Source organism: Bolinopsis microptera, chromosome 8 (assembly GCF_026151205.1).
Source record: "Bolinopsis microptera isolate Bmic1 chromosome 8, MBARI_Bmic_1.0, whole genome shotgun sequence".
In the NCBI taxonomy this organism is placed as follows: domain Eukaryota; kingdom Metazoa; phylum Ctenophora; class Tentaculata; order Lobata; family Bolinopsidae; genus Bolinopsis; species Bolinopsis microptera.
Window position 1 is genome coordinate 3,064,966 of NC_087079.1, and position 27,625 is coordinate 3,092,590.

Genomic DNA, 27,625 nt, shown 5'->3' on the forward strand with positions numbered 1-27,625 from the left:
TTCAGAAATTGAAACCTCAGTCAGTGAAATAATAGAGTTAGAGGATCAGCATCAGTCTTAATCAGAAGGGTACAAAATCATCATTTATCATTATATTAGAATCATGCGACATCAAGATCCAGTACCAAATAGCGTACACTCAACCATACTGCCACTCTTTAGACTGGAGATATCCGAAATAACTTAAAATTCGTGCCATCTTTAATCTTAATTTGTCCAATGTTTTGAAATCAAAATATTACTAATAACCAAGTGTGTTATCAACTGCTTTGAACCTTCTGTAATCTGTATTGATACCTTATTGGTTTAGGATATAATTCAGTTAAAAAATTTCCGGGGGCTGAGCCCCCGGCCTCTTCGCTCGCGGCGGTAAAAAACTCTATACATTGAAGTGCACACTCAACTCCTCCCTGCTACTGGAGTATTAGTAATTGATCAATAGTCCAGAAAACCACCTAAAATTGAAGTATCATCCACAATAAAAATATAGATTAATATATTTTATCTGGATCTATATCTTCTTTACCCTGACGATTACAAAGTAAACCCTAAAAAGGCACCCACCTTTCCTACACTCAGCATCCTCATCTGACACCAGCATCGTGGACAGTGACAAGAAAACCACAAGGAAATATTCTTTAAGAAGATCGGGAGGAAGTTTGGAGACGAGCATACCAAGGAGCTCGAGGGCGGACATTCTCCCATCCTTGTGGGTGTATTCCAGCTGTTTTGTCAGGGACACAACGTAGCTTCGGAGCTTCTTACCCAGGGGGTAGTGGAGAAGGTAGTGGAGGAATACTTGCCGGGATTGGGTCCGGACAAAGTCAGACTGTCCCACCACGCTCATCTCGAATACTCGCTCCTGAGGGTTATTTTTATCAGTGGTGCTGTTTTGTATCTGACCTTGTCTCTATGCAAAATGGTATGAAATTGAATTCATTTCGAGTTAATTTTTTCATATTATAATGAAAAGAAGTGCATATTTGGACATTTGGACATAATATACTCATTACTTATAGCCTATAATGTTCGTTTAAAACTCAAATTTACAAAAATCCAAACTTACCAACAACGCAGGGATCTCGGGTAACACAATGTCTCGTGTTAAAATGGACTTGAGCAGGGAGAAGGCGGTGGCTTGTCTATTTCTGTTGTGGATATCATCTGCTATGTACTGTAACAGTGTCTTAACCTGGTTGAGTCGTTATTATTATTATTGAGTTACGTGATTTGGTGTTTCTTTCATTTAAGTTTCTGATTGTTTCTGAATAGACTCAGTGAAGATCAAATGGAAATAAATAGTTGAATAACGTATCGAAAATTATTTGTTATATAGTAGTGTTGAAAGTATTAAAAAGTGTCTTAACCTCTAGCTCTGACAGGGAGTAGTCTTTGTACTCTCGCAAGATAACGGTTAAGATTTTGAAGGAGGAGAAGATGAGCTCCAACATGTGACCAGAGTTTGTGGACCTGCGAGGGTTGAAGCAGTTAGTTTTAGTGACTGCCATGTGAACAGACAGATATAATGATATTGTTTTTTTGTTGTTGTAGCTAGGATTGATTTTAAGTAAATAAATGAAGTCGTAAATCGATTTTTAAAATATCGAATTCTTTATTTAATTTGAGATAGTAAAGACTTCAAAACTGTAACACCATACCTGGAATTATTCCTGAGCACATGAAAAGAAAACTTGGTCAGCTCAGTAACATTTTCACAAAGCCTAGGCAGTAGAACATTCTGCTCGAACAGCTGTGAGAAACACCGCACAGCCAACACTTGAGTCTTGACATCAGAAGAGGCCAGGCACTCTGTTAGAGAACCTACAAAAGGGTCCAGGAGCTCCCCGTGCTCCTTAGTCGTCACCACACCTCGCTTCAGAAGAGTTGACAGGATCTGCAGGGAGAACTGGTGGAGAAGGTGGATGTTGGACGTTTTTATCAGCTTAGGTTTTACACCGTCCCGCTTCGGAGCTTCCGGTATCTCGTAGATATCAGTCTTCTCTGGTGCGATCAACCCAGAGGTTCTCCGAGTTTTCTCAATAGCAATACTGTCGTTGAGGAGTCTGTAACAGAAGACCATGGATACGGTGGGGGTGATGAGAGGGTTCTTGAGGAGACCAGACACCATGCATTTTAGCAGGTCTTCTAGCTTTATAATTGTCTTGCTCCTTCTTGTCTCCAGTACCATCTGAGGGGAGGGTGCTGTATTATCGGAGAGGGTGCTGTATTATTAGGCAACGATATGATAAAAGGAGGAGCATCGAGTTAAAGAGTCCACAAACAAATAGTGGGGCTTAATGCCAAATAAGGATCAAGTGCACAAATTTCACATTCTTCAAAGCTCTACAATCTCCTCAAAACCCTTGTCATATAACCGAGCTTAACGAACCCTCTTAACAGGGTCCATGAGGAGTTCCAACTGAGAGACTGCCACCACAGTAGCACACATCTCCAGACACTGGGAACTATAGCACTTCTTAGCTTCAGGCAGGGTGTTCTTCTTGTCGTGGCCTCTGTCTCTGTCAGCTGCTGTCCTGCCCACTAGCCCGTCTACACAAATCTGGGGTGGACGGGGTATGTTTTATAAAATAATGCAAAAAATGGGCACATTATTGTTACAAACAACAATTGTCGAACTTAACGAATTTTCTCAAGATCAGATTTCATGAAAAATGCCGGATTGTTTTTCGAAACCTAGATTCGCAGATTTAAAAAAAAGTTGAAGCCGGATTGGACACCTAGTTTATACATTAGCGACAAGAGAAACGCCATTGTTGGTCGTGAGGAGAGTGAGAAATCCTCAAACTACATTACATTTATTCCTTCTGTAACGTCCTCAATAAATGTAATAGATTTGTGTTGTAATTGATTTTAACTGTTGTAATCAGTTTAAAACGCAGTATATATTATAATATACTGCTTAGATTAATACAAAAATTGACATTATCTGATTTGTATCACTACTATAATTACTATAGAATATAGAAACAAATCTACGAAGGAAAACGATAACCCGAACAATTTAGACCTGAATCAGTAAAAACACGAACCTCGGCGATGGTCTGCAAAGTGGAGTTGTCTATATCAGCTGGCTTGAGCTCCGTGTGCAGCAGTAGATGGTGCATAGTGTACGACAGCACGTGTAATTGGTACCTGGAGTAGGGTTAAGTTTAGAGACAAGTTGAAGTTAAGGGTTAGAATAAATAGTTCTCTGATACTAACGACAAGAGACACAGGAGACACAGGAGACACAGGAGACACAGGAGACGTTATATTGTACTACGAACAAACGTTCTGGTTAAAGAGGTTTATGTCCTCAAGATACTACACAGGGTTCCAGGTTGTAATGATAATTCAGCCTGATTCGATAATCAATGTCATCATGTAGGCCACCTTTGGAGTCCGGATGTATGACTAAACCAATATGGGTCCAACTCCCAAGCTTTGTGTTCCCAGGTGCCTTTTCTTACAATAACTACGGTGTACTTGTATTTATTTTCCACTATTCTATTTTCGATAATCTTTGTCTGTTCAATGAGGGGAGGGTCACGTTCTTGCTTACTTTTCAACTTTTGGTTTTACTCTTTAAAATTGCGAATATAGTGAAACACACGTTTAGTCAACATTTTCACCTCGCAGTAAAACTAGTGGTGGTGTCATCATCAACTACTGGACGATTCATGAGGCCGCAAATAGTCCAGGCTTACACAGGGGGTAGTCTTATACCACCACTTACCGCACAACATTATCCTTACTTAACAGTAAAAGTCTTCAGCCTACCCGGAGACACGGAGACATACATTTGTTCTACTTGTGATTTGTTGTTGTTATTGTTGTTGTTGTTGTTGTCGTTTTATCTGCTGCTTATACTGTCTATAACTGTTGTTGTATGAGCAATGAGTGTCAAGTGTGACGTCACGTAAAGTGTGACGTCATGTAAAGTGTGACGTCATGTAAAATGTGACGTCATGTAAAGTGTGACGTCATGTAAAGTGTGACGTCATGTAAAGTGTGACGTCATGTAAAGTGTGACGTCATGTAAAGTGTGACGTCATGTAAAGTGTGACGTTACGTAATATTATCTAAGGGACTCCCCCTTGCTAGCCTGATATGACTAGAATGTATGAGAAGACTGAGGTACATCAAGTAATGTTAGTAGTAATTAACTAAACCTTAGTTGTTGAAATGTAATTTAGGAATATTATACAATCCGAGTTGGTCAATGGATATTGCTGAAGATAGAAGTAAATTGATGGAATCAGTTCCATTATGTTATAACATAAGAAGCACTTTCAGAGTTTCAGCGACGCAAATGTCCTCTCTGTGCATGTTTTATATAAACTATTATATACTTATATACAGAAACACTCTACATGACGCAATCACCCTTTTTTCAAATGTAAGATATTCTATATGTACTTTTCTTATGATAAGTTTAATGTAGCACAATTAGCGGTAATGTGTAGCTCAATTAGTGGTAATTTAGCACAATTGCAATTACAGCATCCGAACAATAATCTGGAGGTCGTAATGAGTTCAATTCCCGCTCTCGGCACATTATACCTTGACTTTACTGCGAGTTGGCTGCCACACTGCTGTTGAGCTGCATGATTCTGACATCTAACCTCCTTACAAGCTAATAAGGGGGGGGGGGGGGGGGGGGGGGGGATCATGTTATTTTTTGTCCGTTTTTGTCCGTTTTTGTCCGTTAATTTTTGTCCGTTTTGAAAATATAGCTGCCAAACGGACAAAAACGGACAAAAATTGTAACTTTTGATTTAAATTTTCTCCACAATTTGTAACAGGCTATCTGCAGAAATGGGTAGCCCGGTTAATGACCATGGTCCTTTCTCAAACTTTTAATCTTCCATTAGGCACAAAGAATAGTCTACACATTTTTTAATAACATAAAAAGGGATGAAAAGTTTTATTACTGGAGAGTAAAACTTTGTTAAACACAAAGATTCTTGAGCACATTTTGAGTCAGACTCAAATGCGCTTAAAAACATTTTAGTATATAACAATAAATTATGTTAACAATAACACCAACAATAATTATAAATTGAACAAATTATTGAGAGATGAAAGAGAGGAAAAGGAGGAGGGGGGACTGAGGAGGGGGACTGAGGAGGGAGAGGAGGGGGGCTGAGGAGGAGTGAGACTGAGAAGGAGAACTGAGGAGGAGGAATGAATAGGAGGAGGAGAAGAAGGACTCAAGAGGAGGAGGACCCAAGAGGAGGAGGACCCAGGAAAAGGCCCCATGAGGAGGACTGGGGAGGAGGAGGACCGATGAGGACTGATGAGGACTGATAAAGAGGACTAAGGACGAGGAGGAGGAGGAGGAGGAGGAGGAGAAGGAGTGAGCAGTGAGGAGGAAGACTGATGAGGAGAAGGAGGTGTATGATCTGAGGAGGATGAGGAGGAGAAAGGAGATAAAGGATGAGGATAAGGAGGACTGAGGAGGAGGACTGGTGAAGAGGACTGATGAGGAGGAGGACTGAGAAGGGGAGGACTTAGGAGGACTGAGGAGGGGAGGACTTAGGAGGAAGAGGAGGATTGAGCAGGAGGAGGACTGAGGAGTAGAAGGAGGAAGAAGACTGAGGAGGATCAGGAGGACCCAGAAAGAGGAGGAAGAGGAGGAGGACTGAGGAGGAGAAGGAGGACCCAAGAGGAGGAACCAGGAAGAAGAGGAGGAGGAGGACTGAGAAGGAGGAGTGAGACTGAGAAGGAGAACTGAGGAGGAGGAATGAATAGGAGGAGGAGGAGAAGAAGGACTCAAGAGGAGGACTGAGGAGGAGGAGGACTAAGGAGAAGGATGAGGAGGAGGACCCAAGAGGAGGAGGACCCAAGAGGAGGAGGACCCAGGAGGAGGACCCAGGAAAAGGCACCAAAAGGAGGACTGGGGAGGAGGAGGACTGATGAGGACTGATGAGGACTGATAAAGAGGACTAAGGACGAAGAGGAGGAGGAGGAGGAGGAGGAGAAGGAGTGAGCAGTGAGGAGGAGGACTGATGAGGAGGAGGTGTATGAGGAGGATGAGGAGGAGAAAGGAGATGAAGGAAGGAGATGAAGGATGAGGATAAGGAGGACTGAGGAGGAGGACTGGTGAAGAGGACTGATGAGGAGGAGGACTGAGAATGGGAGGACTTAGGAGGACTGAGGAGGGGAGGACTTAGGAGGAAGAGGAGGATTGAGGAGGAGGAGGACTGAGGAGTAGAAGGAGAAAGAAGACTGAGGAGGATCAGGAGGACCCAGGAGGAGGAGGAAGAGGAGGAGGACTGAGGAGGAGAAGGAGGACCCATGAGGAGGAACCAGGAAGAAGAGGAGGAGGAGGACTGAGAAGGAGAAGGAGGACTGATGAGGAGGATGAGGATGAGGAGGAGGGTGACTGGGGAAAGGATTGAGGAGGAGGAAGACTGAGGAGGAGGAAGAGGAGAAGGACTGAGGAGGAGAAGGACTGAGGAGAAGGAAGAGGAGGAGGACTGAGGAGGAGGACCCAGGAGGAGGAGGACACAGGAAAAGGCCCCAGGAGGAGGAGGATGACTTGGGAGGAGGAGGACTGATGAGGACTGATGAGGAGGAGAAGTAAGTGGATGAAGAGGATGAGGAGGACTGAGGAGGAGGACTGGTGAGCAGAAGGAGGAGGACCCAGGAGGAGAAGGAGGAGGAGGTGGACAATTGCAATTACAGCATCCGAACAATAATCTGGAGGTCGTAATGAGTTCAATTCCCGCTCTCGGCACATCACACTTTGACTTAACTGCGAGTTGGCTGCCTCACTGCTGTTGAGCTGCATGATCCTGACATCTAACCTCCTTACAAGCTAATAATTACATGCAAGTAGAGCGAGTAGTCACTATATTATCGCGAGGTATGTTTGTCGCGACAAACCAAGCTCACAGTATAATCATAATAATTACATTAATGTCGTTTTTATGTAATAAACTTGATAATAGATATATTATGAGGAGACATGTTCTTCCTATTTTGAGTGGGATCATGTTTATTTGGTTTGTTCACTTTTGTTTGTTTGACCTTGTGCCCGATATCATTTTGCAATCACAATGTACAATAGGTGACGAATCCCATCACCGGTATCACCCATTCAAATCCCTTTATACATGTTGTATACATTTTACAAGCAACTCTTCATGAGGTAGTACATCCGACTAACTTGTGTAATGGACCTTTCACATATTACGTACTCTACACGTCATAGCTATTGTGCTTTTAATTGTATTGTGTTTTTAAATGGTATTTAAATCATTAGCTTTTCCAAAGCCCCTTTCCCTAACCAAATTATCTTTTGTTGTGCTTATAAATGTAGTCTAGTGTTGTTGTTGTGGCAAGCATGTTAAGCTATCATTACGGATGTTCCAGAAAGCGGAACTGGAATTATACATATACTGAGGTTGAGTAATGTTATAAGGGCAAGTTTACGAAATGGCGCGTTTGTTTTATTTCTCATTGTAGCCATGCCAGTCTATCTAAGAACGGCTCAAACTCGTAATCTCGTTTGATAACCGTTTACTGTTAATGTTATGGATAATGTTCTGCGGTAAGTGGTATAAGAGTAAGCCTGAACAATTGGCAGTCTCATGAATAGTAGTCACTAATGACACCACCACTGTTGTTGTTATGTTGTTAAGGGACTAATGTTGATAGACAAGAACATTACACAGTCTAATATCCAGGGCGATGTAAAAAAAGGCCCATTGTTAAACACTTTGTTATGATGATGTAACCCAAGATATGTAATAGAGGTATGCAGCCTTGCAGTACATTCTACAGTAATGGAGTTGTTGTGGTCATCTTGAACTATGTAATGGCGCTGTTGTGTTGCTGTGGCTTTACAGGCAGGATCTACATATATTGTAGAGTTACAGCGTTTATGCACATTTGCTTTGTTGTAGTTTTAACAGTTTAAAAGACGGAATCAGATCGGTTAACGTTACTTAACACAGTACATTCGTACTGTAAATGCTCAACATGAAATGTATCTGAGTCTAGCATGCTAAACTATAAAACTATTGTTCCATATATCGTCATTATCTTGTTCTGATATTGGTAAGCTGCAGACTCTCTCAAGAGTTATAGGTTTCCTGGCAACTTGTTCAACAGGAAAGACAATGATCTTTTAAAAAGATATGCCAAGCATCGCTTGTGAATTTTCCTTTTTTTGTGGTCATCATTTCACGCGAACTTCATTTTTGTTTCTGATGTTTTGAAACAGTTGCTTGGAATTGGATACGATGTTTTTAGTATCTTGATTTAAAGTATAGATTGAAAAAACTGTCTCTTCTGATCAAATTTGTACAATATTATCTAATTTTAAATCGCTTAGTAAGAATACGTTTGGCTAATGTCCAAGTATCGTTTAAAAGTAACGCAATTCCACTGTATTTGTATTGTAGTACTGTGATGGGTTTAATAAGACAAATTCGCTCAGCAGGCAAATAAAACCACTAATTATTCTTACTAGTAATATCACATCTCCACAAACAATTCTTTTCCATTATAATTTGTCTTTCATTATGATAACGACCTTATCTTCACAACCTAACTTAGTGGATTCAGCGGAGAGAAAAAGTTCAGAAATGGAAAATGAAAAGAATTCACAGTCCTACCCGTTCATTTTCAGGTTTGAATTATTAGTTGGCAGCTTGCAACAAACCGATGCCATTTTCTCGAACTTGTAAACTATTAGCTCAATTTTATCGATCAAGAGTTCAATCTAAACTTATTCAAAATATTATCTGCGCAGATTTAAAAGACATAACCAACTTTACCTTATAGTAGTGGCACTATGGTAACACTAGCATATAAGGTAATGATACAACACTTTCCCGCAGATTTAAAGATATCAGCAACAACTACCTAGATGAGCTGTTCAGGGAGAGAAGATCCTGTTTTAGCATGTAAGATTTCTTACCAATTGAGAATTAATTCCAGTATTAGTTTATCTAGGGCTCACGTTTTATTCCAAAATAGAAAGTGTTTCCAACTCAAGCTCTTAGCACTTTAATTTCACTTACTTTCAATGTAGCACTTCAATTTCAACCCATATCATAGCCCATACAATGAAACCATTTAGTCGGGACAACTGTATCTAATCTACCTTGGTCCCTGGTTTGAAACACGATCAACAACATCTTACTGTTTCAGTGTAGTTTGGTTAGGGCTGTTGCTAACGATGGCTGTGTTCTGTTTCTACATTGTGTACCAACTACTGGCACAGTATTACCTGTACGAGTCTTATAATCTGGAGTTCAACCAAGTGTCATCCAGTTACACCTTACCAGCAAGTTAGTAACGTTATCAAGTTAGTAACATCATCAAGTTAGTAACGTCATCAAGTTAGTGATGTTATTAAGTTAGGAACGTTATCAAGTTAGTAACTTTATAAAGTTAGTGATGTCATCAAGTTAGTAACTTTATAAAGTTAGTGATGTCATCAAAGTAAAGTACTTACATTAACACTTGACAAACCTTTTTAAAACGTTTATACAAGTAACCAATTATTTTTCAGTAACAATATGTAATCTAAACCTGCTGAATTATACGAAGTTGGAAGCGGCGGGTTTATACATTCCCTATAAAGAATGGGTTGTTGGTCATGGGGTGAGTCAAATTTGTTAAATTTGTTAAATTAGTTAAATTTGTTAAATTTGTTAAATTTGTTGAATTACTGTAGTTAAATTTGTTAAATTAGTTAAATTTGTTAAATTTGTTAAATTTGTTAAATTTGTTAAATTTGTTAAATTTGAATTTACTTCCCCGTTTGTTATTTCAAAATGCTATCACTTGTCACTGGCTCTAATTAATTCAGCCTTCAAACTGTTAAATAAGCTATTTCACTTTCCAGCAAAGAAACTCCTCGGCAGACGACACCGAGACAGAGGTTAACGAAGAATTGGATCAGGAGGAGATATACACTACGTACAGGATGGAAATACACGATTCTGTTATTAACGAGTTAACATTGTACGTGTTAACATGTCCAAAACAACAATGTCACAACAAATATGCACCACAGTTTTGCAATTAAACGTATACAAATTCCCCATAGTTTAACAAGTAAACAACAAAAATGCGTCCTAGTTTTCAAATTAACCGTTACACAAATTTCCCATAGTTTTGCGAAAGAGCCGACCGACTTCAAAGAGTTCACCTCGTTTGCGTACACGGAGAAAGGTATGTGTATGGAGATGAATGACGATGAGCAGCTGATCCAAAGAGTGAACGGAGCTGCGGGTGGTCTGTCCTTGACTCTGGATGCCAAGACTGATCATTATCTGCCCGAAACGGTACGTTTTATCTATATCAAATAATAATAATAATAAACACGCTTTATTATTATTATTAGTTAATGGCTGATAGTCTGAATCTGGTGATATCAGATAACCGAACAGTTCGTATGTGTTGCACTATGAACACAGCGGAAGGCTAAATCATCTTATATTATGGTGTAATAACTTGAGATTTAGGGTGTTTGGAAGATTAGATCAGCAGATAGCAGACCTCTTGCTGCAGTAAAAATGCTTAAAATATTTCCCTCATTTACAATTAGGTTTAGCTGATATAATATGCAAATATTTCTGAACTCTGCATCCAGAGTCTCGAAAGCCAACTGAAATTAAATGTTCAATAATATGCTAAAATGAAGATCCCTAACCACTCCTCCCACAGGAACAAGCAGGATTTATGGTGACACTGAGAATGCCAAACGAGACAGTTCTCAGTCAAGAATTTGGGTTCCTTGTTGCGCCCGGTAAAGAATACCACATAAATCTACGAACAAAAACCGTAAGATGTTTCCTATTATTGAAATTTTTTATCAAAACCCAGGATGCACGACATAAAGAATTTGTTTTAACTTGTTTGTATGAAAATCATCAATATCCATGAAATTGGAATGCTTCAAAATTGACCAATCAGAACACAATGTATCAAGATGAAACCGGCACCGTCACGAGCCTACAATTCCTCTTATCACCAGGTGACAAGATTGTCAGAACCGTGGGGGAACTGCGTAGACGCCGAGGATATATTCGACGATGAGGGCAGTTGGTCTTTCAAAGAGTGCTATCTCGCCCAGGTAACACTTTTCTCCCTTGTGAGCAATCATAATCGCTTTTTTCAGACTCGATAATTGTTACAGGTCACGAGTGCGGCAAATATTCGCAAATTTGTCGATATTTTTGATTTTACGATTTATAATCTAGTATAATTTGTATGCGATTCCACTGCAACTAGATGGTGCCTCTGCTGATCATACAGCCTAGTGCTAAAGAAACGTTCCTCATATTGCAGATGCTGTGGATGTACCCTAAGCTCAGACACCTGGGGTGCGGATGTTACCCTTGGTACTTTTACCAGAGATATATCGAGGACGAAGAGGACTCTAAATACGAACCCAGTATCAAGTGGAAGCTCGTTCAAGCCTGGACTGAGACCTTGCCCTACGAATACAATTTCAATTTTACTGGTTGGTTTTTTGTCTTTTTGTTACCTTTAGGGGAGAGTTTAATACATTTTTTAAAGCTTGATAATAACATCTTGTTACTTTTTGGGAAACTGTAGTTTTAGATAATATTCTTTCAACTCTCTAACTCTTAGATCTCAACTTAATCTAACTTTAGGCTACTCCCAATCCCACCAACCCCGTTCTTTTACATACTTTAATTAATGTAACTATAAGATACATGTGAATACGACGACAGCGGCTACACACCGAGTAGCAACAGAATAGAGACACTAACTGAGGTGACATCTCTGAAGAAGTGCGAGGATTTGTGTCGGGATAGTACTAGCAGTTGTCGGTACTTTATCTTCTCCAATACCACTAACGGTATGAAATGTTCGGTATTGATCATGATAATTATTTTATCTAAGCAATCTTGTTATCGAAAAGTTATCTTGTTTTAACTCTTATGTTAATGCACTAGAAAAATTATAAAAATATCCAATTAAATTGAACGTGGGCATACTGATGTGTACAGGAATTTCAACGGATAACAAATGAGAAAACTTACTAATTCACATAATATAAAACTAATTACAACACTACAAATCTAATTACATTTATTGAGTATTATGTAACGCGATGGAAATATTTCAAGCGGGTAATATCCAGTCCAAACCCAGGATACATAACATGAAGACTTTGTTGTAACTTGGTATGAAAAGCATTAATACATGTAATAATAAACAAATAATTTCCAAATAAAAAATCTATCTATATAAAACAAGTAAGATATCCTAACACTAACTGAACCTCTGGTAACCAGACATGTTGAACGCTAACGAATGCTGGCTGTACGAGAGAGGAGCAGAGATCAGCAAGATATCCCTAAACACAAAGACAACAGGTCTAGTGTGGGGTGACACGCAGTGCTACAACATGGAACAGTGTTCTGTGTCTGCCGGGGCTGCTTGTAAGAATAAGATTATGAGTGAGTAACACTTTACCCTTTAGTTACCTTTTAGTTACCCTTTACTTTTGTTAGTGCACTCAGTTAGTGATATTTAGTTGCTAGAGGAGTTTTTTATTCGATTTATAAAGTACTCTTAATCTTGGTGTGATTTGTTTCAAATGAAGTCAGAACAAGGATCCAGTAAGGAATGACACCGCTGTAACAAGTGCTGAACATTGGACCAGCAGTGTTATAGTAAAACCTTATACAAACCTTATAAAACTAACAAATAAAGCCCTGCTGAAACAGTTAATTAAGAACTCCTTGCAATGGCGTAAACCGTAACCCTCGACTAATCCCTCTGTTTTCAGATGCGCTAATGTCATCAGATGATGATTTAGATGAAACAGGCAAGTCTAAAACCCCTCCCACGTGCTACGAACCCTGTAGTTTCAATGAGTACCTGTACGATGTATCGGACAGTAATTACCCCACACGTAGATACTGGGATAATTATCTCAGTGAAATAGTGAGTTTAGTTTACATCCTGTTTCAACTCTTATTTTACATCTTGTTATTGTCCTTTTCATAAAACTAATTCAATCGTGTCAAACATTCACAAGGAAATCAGGACAACCAATACATCCAATTATCCAAACAATCAATTATTACGTAACTATAGCAGAAGAAATCAATACATTTAACTTGACTTCTGGTAACAAAATTACTTTCAGATAACAAAGTACGAGTCTAAACAAGAAGCAGCAGAGAACTTGGTGAAGATAGTGTTCTACACTGACCAGATGAGCACAATAAATGTTGTACAGACACCTAGCTATGAAATAACCAGCTTTATAGGTAAGAGCTTTATATCAACCACTAAAAACTTTAGGGAAATCAAACTTTGTGATTTAATGAACAAATTTCTCAACTTATTCTTCAGTAGGTGATGACTAATGACCAATTAAATGACTTATTATAATATAACCTATTAAATATTAATTAAATGCCTCACATTTCAGCGAATGTTGGTGGTCTGACTGATCTCTTTATTGGACTCTCCTTCTTTACATTCTACCAGTTTATTGAGTGGCTGGTAACTAAAACAGTACGTAGACTAACAGTCGATAGGAGAATCAAAATTGATGAAATTAATAATATTCGTGTGGAGGATACGGGCCTGTGATCAGGAATCTTCTGGAACATATCCAATTATTACAGACTGAATTTTTTCTTCAGTCGATTAAAACGTTTGTATGTATAAAGACTTTTTATTAACTTACTAAATTATTACCGACCGAATTGTGCACATGAGTCGACCAAAACATTTATTGTTGTATAAACTTTGAGCTTAATCAGTTCAGGGAGGGTAAAGTATCTCGATGTCTGATATGTCGATGATTCAGCGAAATTTGTTCTTCCGAAAAAGTCTGCCCCCTGCACTGATTTGATACTGCCAAATTGAAAACTTAACTTATTTTATTTATCTGTGAATTAATACGTTGTTTTATTGATATCTCTGTTTGAAAAACTGTTCGCATAAAGACTACCTGAATGAACATCAATATGTGTACTGTGTTTGTATAATGGATGTCTGTCATTTTACTTAAGTACACTTTTATGGAACTTATGACTTATGAAGAGTTTTAACCTCGTAATTACGTCTTAATTCGGAAATACTACAGCTACTGCCACTATATCAGTAATATGTTAAATATTTTAACCAAGTTTTAGTTCATTCTGTGGACCAAGTAGACAAATTACAGAAGGAATACCTAAGAAAGCTCAAGCTGTTGGTTCAATTCATCGTTACATAAAACTATATAATAAGTTAATTACAATAATAAGTTATGAACAAAATTAAAAAGACTCAAACCGAATCTAATTTGTATCAAATAGACTTGATCTAAATGAAATAAAATAAACTTAACTTAAATAAAATTAGGGAAAGGTTCCGTTACGTACCCCTTAGACAGAGCGCCCCTGAGTTCAGAGAGAATGTAACCCAAGTAGAGAGGTCCGAGACTGTTAGCTATAGTGGATAACGTCTGTCTGGATACATCTCTCACATCCATCGCTCTGAAATAACAAGTGGGTAGTTAACTTTGTTCATAAGTTAATGAAACGAGCTTTAAATTATAGTGGACCGATTTAGAATTAGCGGTTTTTAAAGAGTCTCAGTAAATTCAGTCGATCAAAATACACATCTTAACCGCCATTTATAATCGGAGTACTATGATTGACAAATGTAATAAACAATTAATTTGTCACCCCTCCTCCTCCTCACCTGTTACGCAGCGTGTTACAAATTCTCAACAGTACAGGAGGAAGTTTAGTCTGTCTCTCCTCCTCAGGCAGTCTCGTGATTAGATTCACTATTGATATCGCTATTGGTGCCTGAATGGTGGGGTGTTAATCGTGCTGTGGTGCAAGTGATGAGGTACCTTGAAGACAAATTTAAAGATTTAAGGGGTTGGTGGAATTTTCGGTAGATTGGATTTGTTTGCTGAAGGTCTAAGTGTTATTAGATGGATTCTGATGTATATTAAGATTTGTGATAATAGTTATCTCTCCTTGATCTAGCGATTTTCCTTATTTTAATGGAACATTAGGTTAAATAAATTTATCTAGAGCCTATTAACAACAAATAACAACGATAAACGAATAAATATAAATTTAAAAACCCAAAGTTTCAGAGCAAATAACAACATTAAATATGAATATACAAATTTAAAAAAAAAGATAAAAATTAACCTGGACAGCGACTTGGTCCTCCTCGTAAGCGATTGATTTCTTCTTGCTCCGTTCTATAGGAGCCGTGGTTACCTTTGTCAGGAACTCCTGCATCTTGGGCAGGACTTGTTTTGTAATGGTAGAGAGGATCTTACTGCCTGGTTCAACGGGTTCGTGGAATCCTGAGATGGGGGATAGTAATTCTCGGTATAATGGAGGGGGGGGGGGCTATAGTGTTTTATTTTTATTATAGTACAGTAAATTATTGTACAGTAAATTGTTGATAAAATTGGGTGAAATATTTATTTTTCATACTAAATAAAACGTGATCTAAAAGTCAAGACAATTACCAGCAAGAATAGCACCAACAACTTTGACAGTGATCTTATCCTCCACCTTGGCAGCCAGGTCCTTGAGAGACTTCTGGAGAAGCTTGAGAAACTTGGCCCAGGGGAACTTGAGACACATTTCTGTAAGGACTGACAAGCCCTCTGTTATCGTGTTGTGGTGCTTGTTCCTGGGGGAGTTACTGTTTGATATACTAGTTTATAGCAGCGTGGTGTAAGACTGGTAACCATTCTTGGTTACCATATACAACATATTATTATATATAATATATATCTCAGTTCCCAAGAAGTAAAGAATATAGTTGTTAGCTGTGTACCCCTGTGTTAACAGCTAACAGTATAGAGGTTTTGGTTATCTCAAATTTATAACTCAAACGGTTCGGTTGAATTTCGAGGGGGTCCCAGGAGAATTAAAAACTAAATTGCGGATAAAATAGAATTTAACAAAGTTGAAAATTGAAGCCCGTCGCAAAAAACCGTCGTTCATCCCAACATCTGTCTCAACAACTGTCCCTTCCCAACAACTATACCCTGTTGCGAACCAGTAGACATCACACTGGTTACTCCTACTGGCCACTTGAATGGCAGTCACCGTCTCCACCGTGTAAACACTAAACACTACAGTGGAGTTTATTGTAAATAATTCATAAAGAGAGTCTGCTGCAGGATTTGTCTTTTTGAAGCAATGTAGTTTGATTTTATTCCAATATCAATTGTGTAATTCTCTGGTTTAGTAAGGTTCGATTTACAGCTGTCTTTTTTGGTGGTTGGGCAGGGAATTGTCCATTGTGATGTCGAGTACTATTGGTTTCGGAAATTATACAGCACGATTAATTGTAGTTATCATGTTTTATTACTAGCAAAGTTGGAAACGTGACTACTGACTAATTCCACTTTAAAATTTTGCACATCAAATTTACCCCGTACGACAAACTGTTATTCAAAAAATAATCACTAATTAAAGAGACTAAGAGAAAAGACTAACCCTGAAAGAGAGAAGACAGGAGACAGAATAGGGAGAAGATAATTCCACATAGAATCCACGCTAGCCTGCTCAATAGACCCCTTCATCCTGGTGACTGCACGTGTACGTCTGTGCGTCTGTATGTGTGTAATGTTGTTGAAGAAGTCTATCTCCGGATCTTCATCAGTGAGAGGAGCTAGGTGGTTCCAGGGAGCAACCTCAGGGAAGGCTTGAACAACTTTGTGAAGGAGCAGTATGGCTTCACGCTGGAAGACTTCGGCAGGGTTACGGAGCCCGCTCTGTAGGAATTTAACAATATGCTCCTCAATAATAAGGGTGTAAATCTGGGAGTTGCTGGTGGTTTTGACAAAGTCTATGGTGAGGATGGCAGCATGAGAGGCAGAGTCTCGGAGTGCCATCTCCTCTGAGGTGAACACAGTGTAGAGAGCAGTGTTGAGACACGGAGACAGTCTCAACTTTAGATCGCTGACGGGAATGTCAGAGTTGAGGATCTGAGACATGTCTCGGAATCCCTGTAACCTAGCATCAAAGTCAGGTTCATCCAGCACTTTCATGTTCCAGGCGTGTAGCTGGTGGAGTATGTTTGCACTGGGGTGACCCGTGTTTTCTAGCAATCTACAGAGGGATTTTCTGGCATCCTTGTCATTGTTATCTCCGAACAGCACACAACACATTTGATAGCACGTGTCCAGTAAGGGAGGATACTCAGAGTGCTCTGTTTTCTTCAAACAAACCAGCAGCTGAGTAATAGTGTCCACAGCATTCACTACATCCACAGGCTTCCGGACTATCTGCTCCTTCAGCACGTGCACAAGAGTGTTGATGAGCGCGTCACACGATGTCTGCAGTGACATGTCAGGTATTTCTGTTATCAGACAGGATATGCGGGACAGCAGGTCCAGCTCTTGTTTTAACGTTTTCTTGACTGAAACCGCTGGTCCATGTTTCTTCTTCTTGGTCTTTTTCAAGGACAACAGAGACTGGTGAATGTACTGGACCACTGGGTGTAGATAAGGAAGTAGGAGGGTTTGTCCTGCTGTCCCATGGTCTAGTAGACACGCTATTATTGTCAATACTTTGCTGATAACAACGTTGACCACGCCCTTACCCCGTAACAGGCTTATCACGTACTCAAGTACGTGTTTCCCAGCACATGTGTGCTGTAACCATGACAATCTGTGCATTGCGCAGGACTCAATGAGAAGGAGTAGAGGAGAGGAGGATTGAAGAGATTCCGCGGGCAAGTTCCCAATATTAACATCCACAACAACCTCATACACTCGTGCCTGGTGAGCCGTCAAATCGTCTTTAGGAAACGCGTTCAAAACATGAGTTATGGTAGAAATAGTGAGCGCTCGCAGCGCTTTGAGGGGGGTGTGAGTGTGAGGCATCACTTCAGTTCGGCGCTGCAAGCAGTGCTGAACAGAGTGCAACATCGTCAGCACTGTGTCTATAATGTGTGGAATGTGAGGTCTGGTCTGGTCCTCGTGGAGGACTGAGATTGTCTGGCGGATCAGGCGGAGGTAGGAGGTCTGCATTCCTAGCGGCGTGATCGAGAAGGATGGAGTGGAGTCTGAAATAGTTTGATTGTATTAACTTTGCAGAAAAATGAACGTATATTTTGAGATAAATGAATTGTAGATAATTTATGCACTACCATATGAGCAGGTAGGGTTGATTAGATAAAAACAGGGAGAAAGAACAGTTACCTGGATGGATTTCGTTGATCCCAAATGTCAAGGCTACAAGGTCGAAAAATAAACCGATCTCTTCCTCTGAGCAAGCCTGTGATAAAACGATTTAAAATATTATGTCCCTATTTTTCACTGTCGACTCTAAAATAAATAATCATACTTAGACCACAAAAATGATTACCATCTCATTAAACTTAGTATCTCCAATAAAAATAAATAATGACGAACCTCCAGATATCTTAGAACGATGCCTTGTCTCTGCTTGGACCCAGCTTTGCCCTTAGCATGTCCTATCCTGCTACCCATCTTACCAAACATGATTTTCAGTAGGATGGGGAACACTGCTGCTCTGTGATCTGGCTTTAGGATTGTTCCTTCCCCTGACACGCTGATGGTGGGGTGGTTAAGAAACGTTAGCGAGATTTGTCATGTGTACGTATTGGAATTTATTTTCGAGACTAAATCCCATTGTAAGTTTCGGAATCTTATAGTTGTCATCTTAAATAAGCATCTTGTATGTGAATTTATCATGTAATATCTGAACAATTTGCAATACTATAAACATTAGGATATATTTATCATAATAAATGATATTTAAGATACCTGAACTTGGCAAGCTGATCTCGGAAGTTGACATCATCCACCAGCATTAGAATATCTTCTTTATACTCAGTTAAAGAGGCATCTTTGTACGTTATCATACACTCTAAAGCTAGTTTCTGAAATGGAATAGAGTTATTAACTAAAGGAGTTTAGTTAATGGTTAAGTTCATAGGACATACTTGAGCACGTGAAAGAAAACTACTCTACTTTTCTACTAGTAAAACATACCGTGCCACTACAACTGGAGTTGACACTTAGTTCCTGATCTCCAAGACTAAAATCTAGATCACATAATATCGAACTCCATAAAAGCAATCCGGTTAAATCGTGGAACTTATTATTAGTTAATATGACAAAACTTACCTGAACATCGGTCTGCTTGTTAGACAGTAGCTCTGAGTACATGTTCTGCAACTCATCTGTCTTGTACAATGCCTTAGGGTTATTAAACTGAGATAACAGCTTCAACATGGCTCTCAGCTCATCGTTTATATGAGTCTCGGGTTTACTACCGCCTGTAGGAGTTGGGTATTTTCAGTGGGAGGGTAGCTATGATGAAATAACTGAATATCTATGATGAAATAACTGAATATCTATGATGAAATAACTGAATATCTATGATGAAATAACTGAATATCTATGATGAAATAACTGAATATCTATGATGAAATAACTGAATATCTATGATGAAATAACTGAATATCTATAATGAAATAACTGAATATCTATGATGAAATAACTGAATATCTATGATGAAATAACTGAATATCTATAATGAAATAACTGAATATCTATGATGAAATAACTGAATATCTATGATGAAATAACTGAATATCTATAATGAAATAACTGAATATCTATGATGAAATAACTGAATATCTATGATGAAATAACTGAATATCTATGATGAAATAACTGAATATCTATAATGAAATAACTGAATATCTATGATGAAATAACTGAATATCTATGATGAAATAACTGAATATCGAGCAGTCTTCTATCAATGTGCTCTTAATCATTCCCAGTTAATGCTTGATTAAACCAATTCGCCAGAATTTAGGTTCGTAGTCTCAGAGAATTTCTTCTGAGATAGCGCTGTCTAGAAAACATATGTGAAAAAGTGAAGGGTCGTCGGGTTACATGTGATTAATTACTCACCACTTGCTTTAACGATTCTGTTCAGCGATATATCTTGCTTTCTAAATCCGTAAACCTCGTTGTACCTCACCCTGTGTGAAACTATCTATTAGATCTCAAATGTGTAGCAATTTCGACACAAAATCCGTACATTATTCGTGGTATATTCTGATCGAGGTCTTTGTAGATAAAAACGCGCGTTAATAGAATGCTCAATTTACTTTTTACAGAGAAAGAATCTTGCGCGCTCCACATTTAACACTAAGACATGTGCACCGCGTGTAAAATTTGCCAGTTTCAGGGCCAATGTATTAGGTAAAAGCCGCTACAATACTTAGAGGTACGGGTAAAAGGTTTTAAAACCAATACTCAATAATTAGATAAATTTAGTCCTTACCGGAACTCGAGTATGATAGGAACTAAATATCTGGACTTAGGCTCAGCAATGTGTGGAACTTCCGAAAGAAGATTCCAAAGACAATTCCGGAATGTATCGTCATCAATGTCCTTCACCAAGAGACCAGAATTTGAGAAATTGCTGGTCGCTATTTTTCTGACTGAGGAGAATAAAGAATGCGTTAGTAGTGTTAGTAGTAAAAAACTCAGAATAGCCAGCATAAAATTGTCTTGAGTTCACATAAAAAGATAAAATTACGCAATATTTGTATTTTCACAAACCATACTCTGAAGTTGGGTAATCGATTTCCATTTTCGTTTCACGATGAGATGTATCGTAAAGACGGCCCATAACCTAGTAAATTAATTAATGAAGACAAAGGTATAATGGATAAATAATGGACCATATTTTGTACCAAAGATTACCAGAAATACATAAAATTAAAAAGTGTGGGTTACACTTTTGATGATTAGAGCCCATTAAAAAGTTTTAAATTTCAAATACCTGACTAAATATGGTCCAAAAGGTAGCTGAATCAGCGTTGCCAAACTCCACTATAAGTTTGGTTAGTCCTTCCCAGATAGGTCGCAGCGGCCACTGCAAACTGCCTAACAAATACCTCACTCTAAAATCCGTGTTTTCAGTCGAGGCTGAATACCTGAGATTTTCAATGATTGTTTTAATGATTATCAATTCCATCATGTCACAAAGTGAATATTTTAAATTACACATGCAACCAAATTTAACAACTTGTAATCAACCTAAAATATCATAACCATAAGGTGGATGATAACATGCACCTTCCCTAACATAACATTTTATCAGCACATATATTGTTACCTCAGCAGGGTACAATGCATGAATCTATCCCTATAAGTCTCCAGTGTAAGAGGCGTGCTCTCAGCACTAAGTGCAGCAGTGATATCCTGTCTTGTTGTAGGGGATATCTCCTCCACTTCCGTGTACAGTGATAGGATATTCAGTGTGATGTACCGTACAGAGGTACTCGTTTTTAGTAGGTTATCCTGAAAAGTGTGCGATAAGGTGTGAGCTGGGAAACTACACATAATATAGTAGGGAGGAAATTCGTTGCACAATTTACCGTCAGCTATATAAGAGATTATTGTGATGAAAAGAAAGGAAATTAAACAACATATTTTAGAATTTTTAAAGACTAACTTTGAGAAGTTCCATGAGTTTCTCAAAACAAGACCTTTCTATAAACCCAGGCCCGCACTGTCTGAGGTAGAAAAACACAGTCTGCAACACTATAACATCACCACTTTGTTCAGTTACCATATTTACCACCTCCTCCCACTGCAGCAATCCGTCACTCTCATCTACTGATAAGAGAGATAAACATTTTATAACCTCCAGGTAAAGATATTGTTGGTCTTTGTCTTGATGAAGGGCTTTGAACATGTTGGTTAGCGAGGCTATAGAGTCATCGTCAATGTTGGTAAAACTTTGGATAACTTTTAAACACTGAAAAGCGAGAGTTGTGTCTGACCCAGAATCTGATAATAGCTGAACAACAGATTTCTTGAATTCAGGCTGAGATTCAGCAAATATGCTTGGTATTTCAAGAATGTTTCCAGCTTCACGGTGTATGGAGATTTCTGCTAAAACATGAAGATAAGTTCTGAGATCAAAGCTCTGAACCTTCTCCAAGATCACAGGACAGTAATTATCATAAAACTCTGGCATACCACATAGCACACTAATCAAAGATTGCAGACAGTTCACTGATTTATGATGATCAAGATAAAGAGACAACATCAACCTATCATCAGCTGACACCATCTGTTTCAAATACCTCATCAGATGGTTGTGAGCACGGATAAAGTTCACAACAGTGACACTAAACTTCTCCTCTAACCTCCCCTCATCTCCGTTCAACAGACTGAATATCGGGGTCAGAGCAGATAACAGATCAGAGCTGGATATCAGATAGGTGTGGCGTCCTCCTTTCAACATTACATCAATACACGACAAAACAAATATCAAGAACTCTGACGGTTCTTTTTCCGTGGATAAACCTCTAATCAGGGAATCCCATATGATTTGAGTTTCCGGTTTGGTGATTTTTATCGCAACAAGCTTCAATATTTCGATGTAAATATTCTGAAAATGTTTCGATGTCCTACTCTTCTTCAATATAAGATTAAGATAAAGATCAGCATGTGTGTTGAACTTGTACTGAACACCTTTAACCGTTTCAAAAAGTAAGGTTGCAACAGGAGCAACTAACCCACTACTCTGCCCTATCTTCTCCTCCAATAAACCCAACAAAACCTCTGGTTCAGGATGTTTCCTGATCAGATACGCAACACTCTCCGCAGTGAAGTTAGCCACATAATGCTTGGTCGGAGGCTTGAAGAGCGGTGATAACAGATCAAACACAGAGCTGATGTCAGCTAGCATCTGCCTCCATGTGGTCTTGAAGATGTGGGCGAAGGTTTTGAAGACGTGGGCTATGAGTGGGGCGTCTTGCACTTTTAGGAGGGAGTGTAGGACGAGGATTATGCGGGGTACACAGCTGTAGAAATCCTGAGGAGATAAATGTGAAGTTATTGTAGGTTACGGATGAATTCATCTATTATTTATTTTTATATCTTGGATTACCTAGAAAAGGTTGGGCTTTGTTTTAAGATATTTTGACAATAATCATAACAATAAGACGTGTTATTGTTCGATGAAACAAGCAATATATTAAATATTTCTAGACTTTCTTTAAACATTCTAATTTATTGAATAATTAGTAAGTTTCTCAAATTAGTACCTGTTGTAAGTCAAGAGCAACACGAGAAAGCACATCCAAAACAGCATCACAGCCGTGCCTGCCTGTTGTATCCTGGAAAATATTGAAAACATTAACAACTCTAAATTAAGAGTAAATGAGTGATGTACCACTTAGAGCGCCAAATCAAGCGCCATTTAAATAACAAACAGCGTATTTCAGTATAATTTTTATTTAGTAAACCACAGCTTCACAGTGATATCAGCAAAAGTTATGAGAGAGTCAATGTAAATTAATCATGACGTATCATAAAATTATGAAGTTATTAACATTATTAAGGTGGAAGCAAGCATTGAACATCTGTGCTTGCTGAATATTAGATCGACATTGTGATCGTTTTTGTTGTTAGTACGTTGTGTTCAGTGAGAGTTACATTTTATTTTTTATTGGGTTGTATCATCGGTTGTGATGAATATTCATTATTCATTGATGCGATAAAAACTGACTATCAAACAAAACTATTACATACCTTTCTCCCTGTGATCACGGGCTTTCTAATAATAACTATAAAGAATTAAAATGAATTATAAAAGTATAAAAGTTCGAAAGAAGATACCTGCAGAGAGTCCAGGATAATATCTACTATCGTATCTTTGTGGTGGAGAAGTTGTGGTAGACTCTCTGTTATTGTGTTAAGTTTTCCGTAACACAGCACTGGGGCGGGAGAAGTTTCAAAAGGTCAAAATATAGCAATTGTATGAGACAGGATAGTGTATGGTATGGCTTTAGTGATTTGATTGGATTGATTACTTTTATAAATTATTGTTCATCATATCGGGGGGGGGGGGGGGTGACATGTCCGCCAATGTCACGTCCTGTACTTTATGCATTCTATGAGACAACGGGCGTGTCTTTTGGGACATTAGCGGACAAATATTATGAGAATTTTGTGCACATAATTTGATCAATTGGAAGGAGCTTATACTCATAAGAAGCCTATATTCATAACCTATCGAGGCATCCCCTTTTCGATTCAATCTCGGAAAGCAGACCTCCCCAGTGGCGGCTCGTGACGGACCTCACGCGAAAAAGTGGGGGTGTAGACGACCCCACCTTATATTAAAATACACATCTGCACTCAGATTCATGAGCTGCCAGCCCCTACTGCAAATTACACGTAAAATTTGAGATTGTGGGTGCTTCAAATCGCCCACGCTACACGCATAGCCCTCGATTCGCAAGTCAAATTTTAAGTGTCTAAATTGCCCCAAAATTGCGCGGCTTTATGGTGTCGCTAGTCCGTGCGCGTTAACATTTTACGCGACTTCATCGAATCTAAATTAAAAATTTCTTAATTTTTAAGTTGAAAATTATGTGGGCGCGTCTGAACGCCCACATGCCCACACGAGCCGCCCCTGGACCTCCCCTTTTTCAAACCGAACTTGGAATCACATTTTCGGCTCATAATGATCAGGGTAGAATGAAACATGAACTGAAGTAGTTTCCAGAAAAACTTTGAAAAATGTCGACTTAGAAATCTTTCTGTCCGAGTCATTATCGATACATACCTCTGAAGACAGAGCTCTCGCTACCGAGCTCGTATTGCTAAAGGGAGGTCTGCCTTCCAAGATCGCATTACAAATTTACAAAGGGGACCCTCAAGTCCGAAATCGGATATCGAAGGGTAGGCGTGGACTTCGAAAACCGAAAAATATTTTCGGGTCAAAATGATCAGGCCTCAGGGTAGCATGAAACATGTACGAATCACAGGATCAAATATTTAAATATATTGGACCAAGCTACCAACAATTGAATTGTAGTTTCCAAGGCATAGGCCTTGTATCCTTTTGTGCTAATCAACACTATGGCACGAGAACTACAGTAATTTAATCAACAAGCCAGACAAGTCAGACACGGAGTCTATGGTCAAAATTATTGATGGTGAACTAATTTTACAATAATAGATAGCTTTGAACACATTATGACTTTTGAATTTGATTGGCTTTTCAGAACAATCAAATTCAATTCGATGATTTGCTCCAATCATTATTCCTTATCAAAATATTTCGTCAAAATGATTTCATTGGTCAACTAATTTCTGTACTATTATTCAGCTCAGCATCTGTTATGTCACGTTTATTTTTTTATCTCACGGAAAAGTCGGGCATGATCGGTCTTATTCCTTTTAGATAATTTACCACCTTTTGTTAAAAATAATCTATGTTGTACCTAACCCTAACCAAAGCCAATATTTTAAATGTCAAGCTGCGCAGAACCGCTCCATTTGTTTGTAGATCATTGGCTTGCCCATGGTCACGTGATATCGATCCTGCATTATGATTCGCTTCAGAGCTGCATGTCTATAAATACCAACACACAGACCCGTGAGTCAGTGTATTCTTAGTCTGTTCTCATTTTGTATTTTTTTAATTTTAGAAAAAGGTTGCTGTCCACTTTTGTCCACTAATGTCCGCCAATGTCCTGCCCTTTTTGGATTCTATGAGACAAGCGGACATAGACGGACGTGACACCCTCTACCCCCCCAATTGTAAGTATTGTCCGACCAACAAAAAGCCAATATTTTTACGTGATCCTGATGATATTTGAATAATTTTATAACGATATTTGCAATAATCTTACAGAGAACTTCCACAAGGTTTCATACCAAATTGTTCAGAGCAGTTCATCTCCCGCCAATATTGTAGAGATTGGTTTGTCTGGGTGTCATTGTCCTCACAATCATCTGCTTTTGCTAGCCTTCTTACTCCGACCTTACAAGGAATAAAACTTTAAAATCTTAAGTTACAATAGTAACTGTTAGGATAATAACAATATCATAAGATTTAAACTTATTATATTAATATAACTTAAACAAAGGTGACAAATAAAAATTTTGAAAATAATTATTTTGTTTCCCTTGGTAATGCTTGAGCCAGGCCACTTTACTTTGCAGTCGTTGTTGCGCGAAAAGAAAAAAGCGCTGGTACAGTGCACTAATCCGTAGTCTTGTGATATTAGCACGGTCTGCATATTTAATGACACTGTCTAGGTAATATTCTTTGTTGAATTTGGATTTTAGGTCACGATAAAATTCTAACTTCCGAGAAGTGTAGATACCCCCAATATTCTCTAAAGCTACATTACAAATATTTTACTCCCGATGAGCTGTTTTTGTTGATTGCGGAGGAATTTGTTTCTTGAAACCGTTGTGAATAAGAAAGTCTTCTTTTGGTGGTTTCGCGATACTCGGGTTTCTTTCCAAAATTAACTTGGAGTGATTGTTTTCAGTGTGCGGTAGGCTGTGACATGATCGGTAGAGAAACATGGGTCTAGCGCGAGGACAGGCTCCAAACCTCTGTACCAGTCCATTTCATATTCATCTGTTCCTTGAATGCTAAGAAGACGAGGGAGTTATCTTTGAGATTTTTCAAGTGTTTTAAGAGTGAGGTTAGCGCATTCATAGATCATTGGGTAGCGGCCTGACTCACCCCAGACGCCTGCTTTGCTGGCTTTACGATTTACACCCAGTGACCATTTAAGAAAGTGAAGGTGACATTTTTTTTTCTAAGGCTAATTTTCTTGAGAATACTAGTTTGAAATTTTGTTTTTGTGTCAGGGTCCACATTGATCCGTGTCAGATTAAATATAGTTCACATCAGTACCGGCATTCAGGGCTATATAATATATCATTCTGCTTACCTTGATACCACCGAGTTGATCGTTGAATGACTGAAAGTGAAACTTGTTCCTTTCACGTTGTTTGACCATTCTTTTTCAGATTACCTTTCACATGTAACTAGTGGTGAATATTTGTGTAACATTATATCGAATACCATCATTCAAGTTTTAGAAATTTGCCAAGATCTATCTAGAAAAAATAAATGTAGACAAAATAATTATATTTTTACAGACGCCACATCATACAATGTTATATAAACAGATGCATGCTCGAATTTATAAAAGAGTTTAATACACCCAGATGTTTGAACTATTTTATAGAATATACTATCTTTTCAGACTAGATTTTTTTGAGTAATCACCCTGGAACTATCAGGATATGTTCTAGGGACCATTTAGAAGAGATCATTGAGACGAAATTTTGAGATAGGCCTTTAAAAGTTTTTATTCAATTTTGAAAATATTGGACCCTCAAAATGAATATTTGAGTATTGCAGTAGGAGATCAGGTATGTGCCAAGATCAGGTTCCTTAACTTTCTTGAACCTGTACAGGTTTCTTAATCAAATTTGAATTTGATCACAATTTTGCAGCAAACGTGAATTTACGAAAAAGTCTAAATGTTTTCATCTTTGCTGTGGTCGTTTGCTATTCAAATACTATTTCCAATGATGCACGACACAATTAAAACATCACAAAAGAATGAAACCTCTGAGTGCATAGAAACTAGTATCCTAACTGTAACATGGGGGATTTACCGGTTTGCACCATTGTAACTCGTGGACCATGTTATTTAAGAATGAAATGAGGTATTAATATCCCGCTCATATGATTAACCAACAACACAAGGAAGGTGGTTAATCATGTCAGAGCGGCTGACTGCGAGTGATGCG

The 27,625-nt window shown here is 38.5% G+C and overlaps 3 protein-coding genes across 3 annotated transcripts in view; 1 reads left to right on the plus strand and 2 right to left on the minus strand.

Annotated features, from left to right (window-relative positions):
- Positions 1-2,848, minus strand: part of LOC134819171 (cytoplasmic dynein 1 light intermediate chain 1-like) — a 38,782-nt gene extending 35,934 nt beyond the window's left edge. The window contains exon 1 of the mRNA XM_063828957.1: positions 2,833-2,848. The gene's annotated coding sequence lies outside the window, so the exon portion shown is untranslated. The remainder of the gene's footprint in view (positions 1-2,832) is intronic.
- The window catches only part of LOC134819168 (small subunit processome component 20 homolog), a 36,349-nt gene extending 9,457 nt beyond the window's left edge, over positions 1-26,892 (minus strand). The window contains exons 1-25 of the mRNA XM_063828953.1: positions 26,755-26,892; positions 25,721-25,826; positions 23,672-23,769; positions 23,098-23,169; positions 21,495-22,865; positions 21,156-21,340; positions 20,820-20,973; positions 20,597-20,669; positions 20,316-20,475; positions 19,940-20,010; positions 19,142-19,293; positions 18,779-18,894; positions 18,404-18,563; positions 18,191-18,266; positions 16,482-18,054; positions 15,500-15,666; positions 15,171-15,331; positions 14,704-14,813; positions 14,382-14,495; positions 3,051-3,153; positions 2,390-2,560; positions 1,659-2,188; positions 1,368-1,470; positions 1,067-1,192; positions 565-862 (exon numbers count right to left, since the gene is read on the minus strand). Coding sequence (XP_063685023.1) covers positions 565-862; positions 1,067-1,192; positions 1,368-1,470; positions 1,659-2,188; positions 2,390-2,560; positions 3,051-3,153; positions 14,382-14,495; positions 14,704-14,813; positions 15,171-15,331; positions 15,500-15,666; positions 16,482-18,054; positions 18,191-18,266; positions 18,404-18,563; positions 18,779-18,894; positions 19,142-19,293; positions 19,940-20,010; positions 20,316-20,475; positions 20,597-20,669; positions 20,820-20,973; positions 21,156-21,340; positions 21,495-22,865; positions 23,098-23,169; positions 23,672-23,769; positions 25,721-25,826; positions 26,755-26,823 — 6,319 coding nt within the window. The 5' untranslated portion in view covers positions 26,824-26,892. The remainder of the gene's footprint in view (positions 1-564; positions 863-1,066; positions 1,193-1,367; positions 1,471-1,658; positions 2,189-2,389; positions 2,561-3,050; positions 3,154-14,381; positions 14,496-14,703; positions 14,814-15,170; positions 15,332-15,499; positions 15,667-16,481; positions 18,055-18,190; positions 18,267-18,403; positions 18,564-18,778; positions 18,895-19,141; positions 19,294-19,939; positions 20,011-20,315; positions 20,476-20,596; positions 20,670-20,819; positions 20,974-21,155; positions 21,341-21,494; positions 22,866-23,097; positions 23,170-23,671; positions 23,770-25,720; positions 25,827-26,754) is intronic.
- LOC134819170 (uncharacterized) lies at positions 7,563-13,914 on the plus strand. Its single transcript, XM_063828956.1, has 14 exons — positions 7,563-8,641; positions 8,853-8,918; positions 9,166-9,305; positions 9,530-9,621; positions 9,866-9,984; positions 10,136-10,307; positions 10,690-10,806; positions 11,000-11,098; positions 11,314-11,488; positions 11,702-11,851; positions 12,291-12,455; positions 12,788-12,945; positions 13,151-13,274; positions 13,439-13,914. The coding sequence occupies exons 1-14, from the start codon at positions 8,535-8,537 to the stop codon at positions 13,600-13,602; spliced, it is 1,848 nt and encodes a 615-aa protein (XP_063685026.1). The 5' UTR covers positions 7,563-8,534; the 3' UTR covers positions 13,603-13,914.
- Positions 26,893-27,625: the final 733 nt, after the last annotated feature.

Bases quoted from the DNA above. Each gene is read 5' to 3' on its own strand.
- LOC134819170 (XM_063828956.1), top strand. From the start codon at position 8,535: ATGATAACGACCTTATCTTCACAACCTAACTTAGTGGATTCAGCGGAG. The intron at 9,985-10,135 runs GTACGTGTTAAC...AATTTCCCATAG, and splicing joins GTTATTAACGAGTTAACATT to TTTTGCGAAAGAGCCGACCG. The intron at 10,308-10,689 runs GTACGTTTTATC...CTCCTCCCACAG, and splicing joins ATCATTATCTGCCCGAAACG to GAACAAGCAGGATTTATGGT.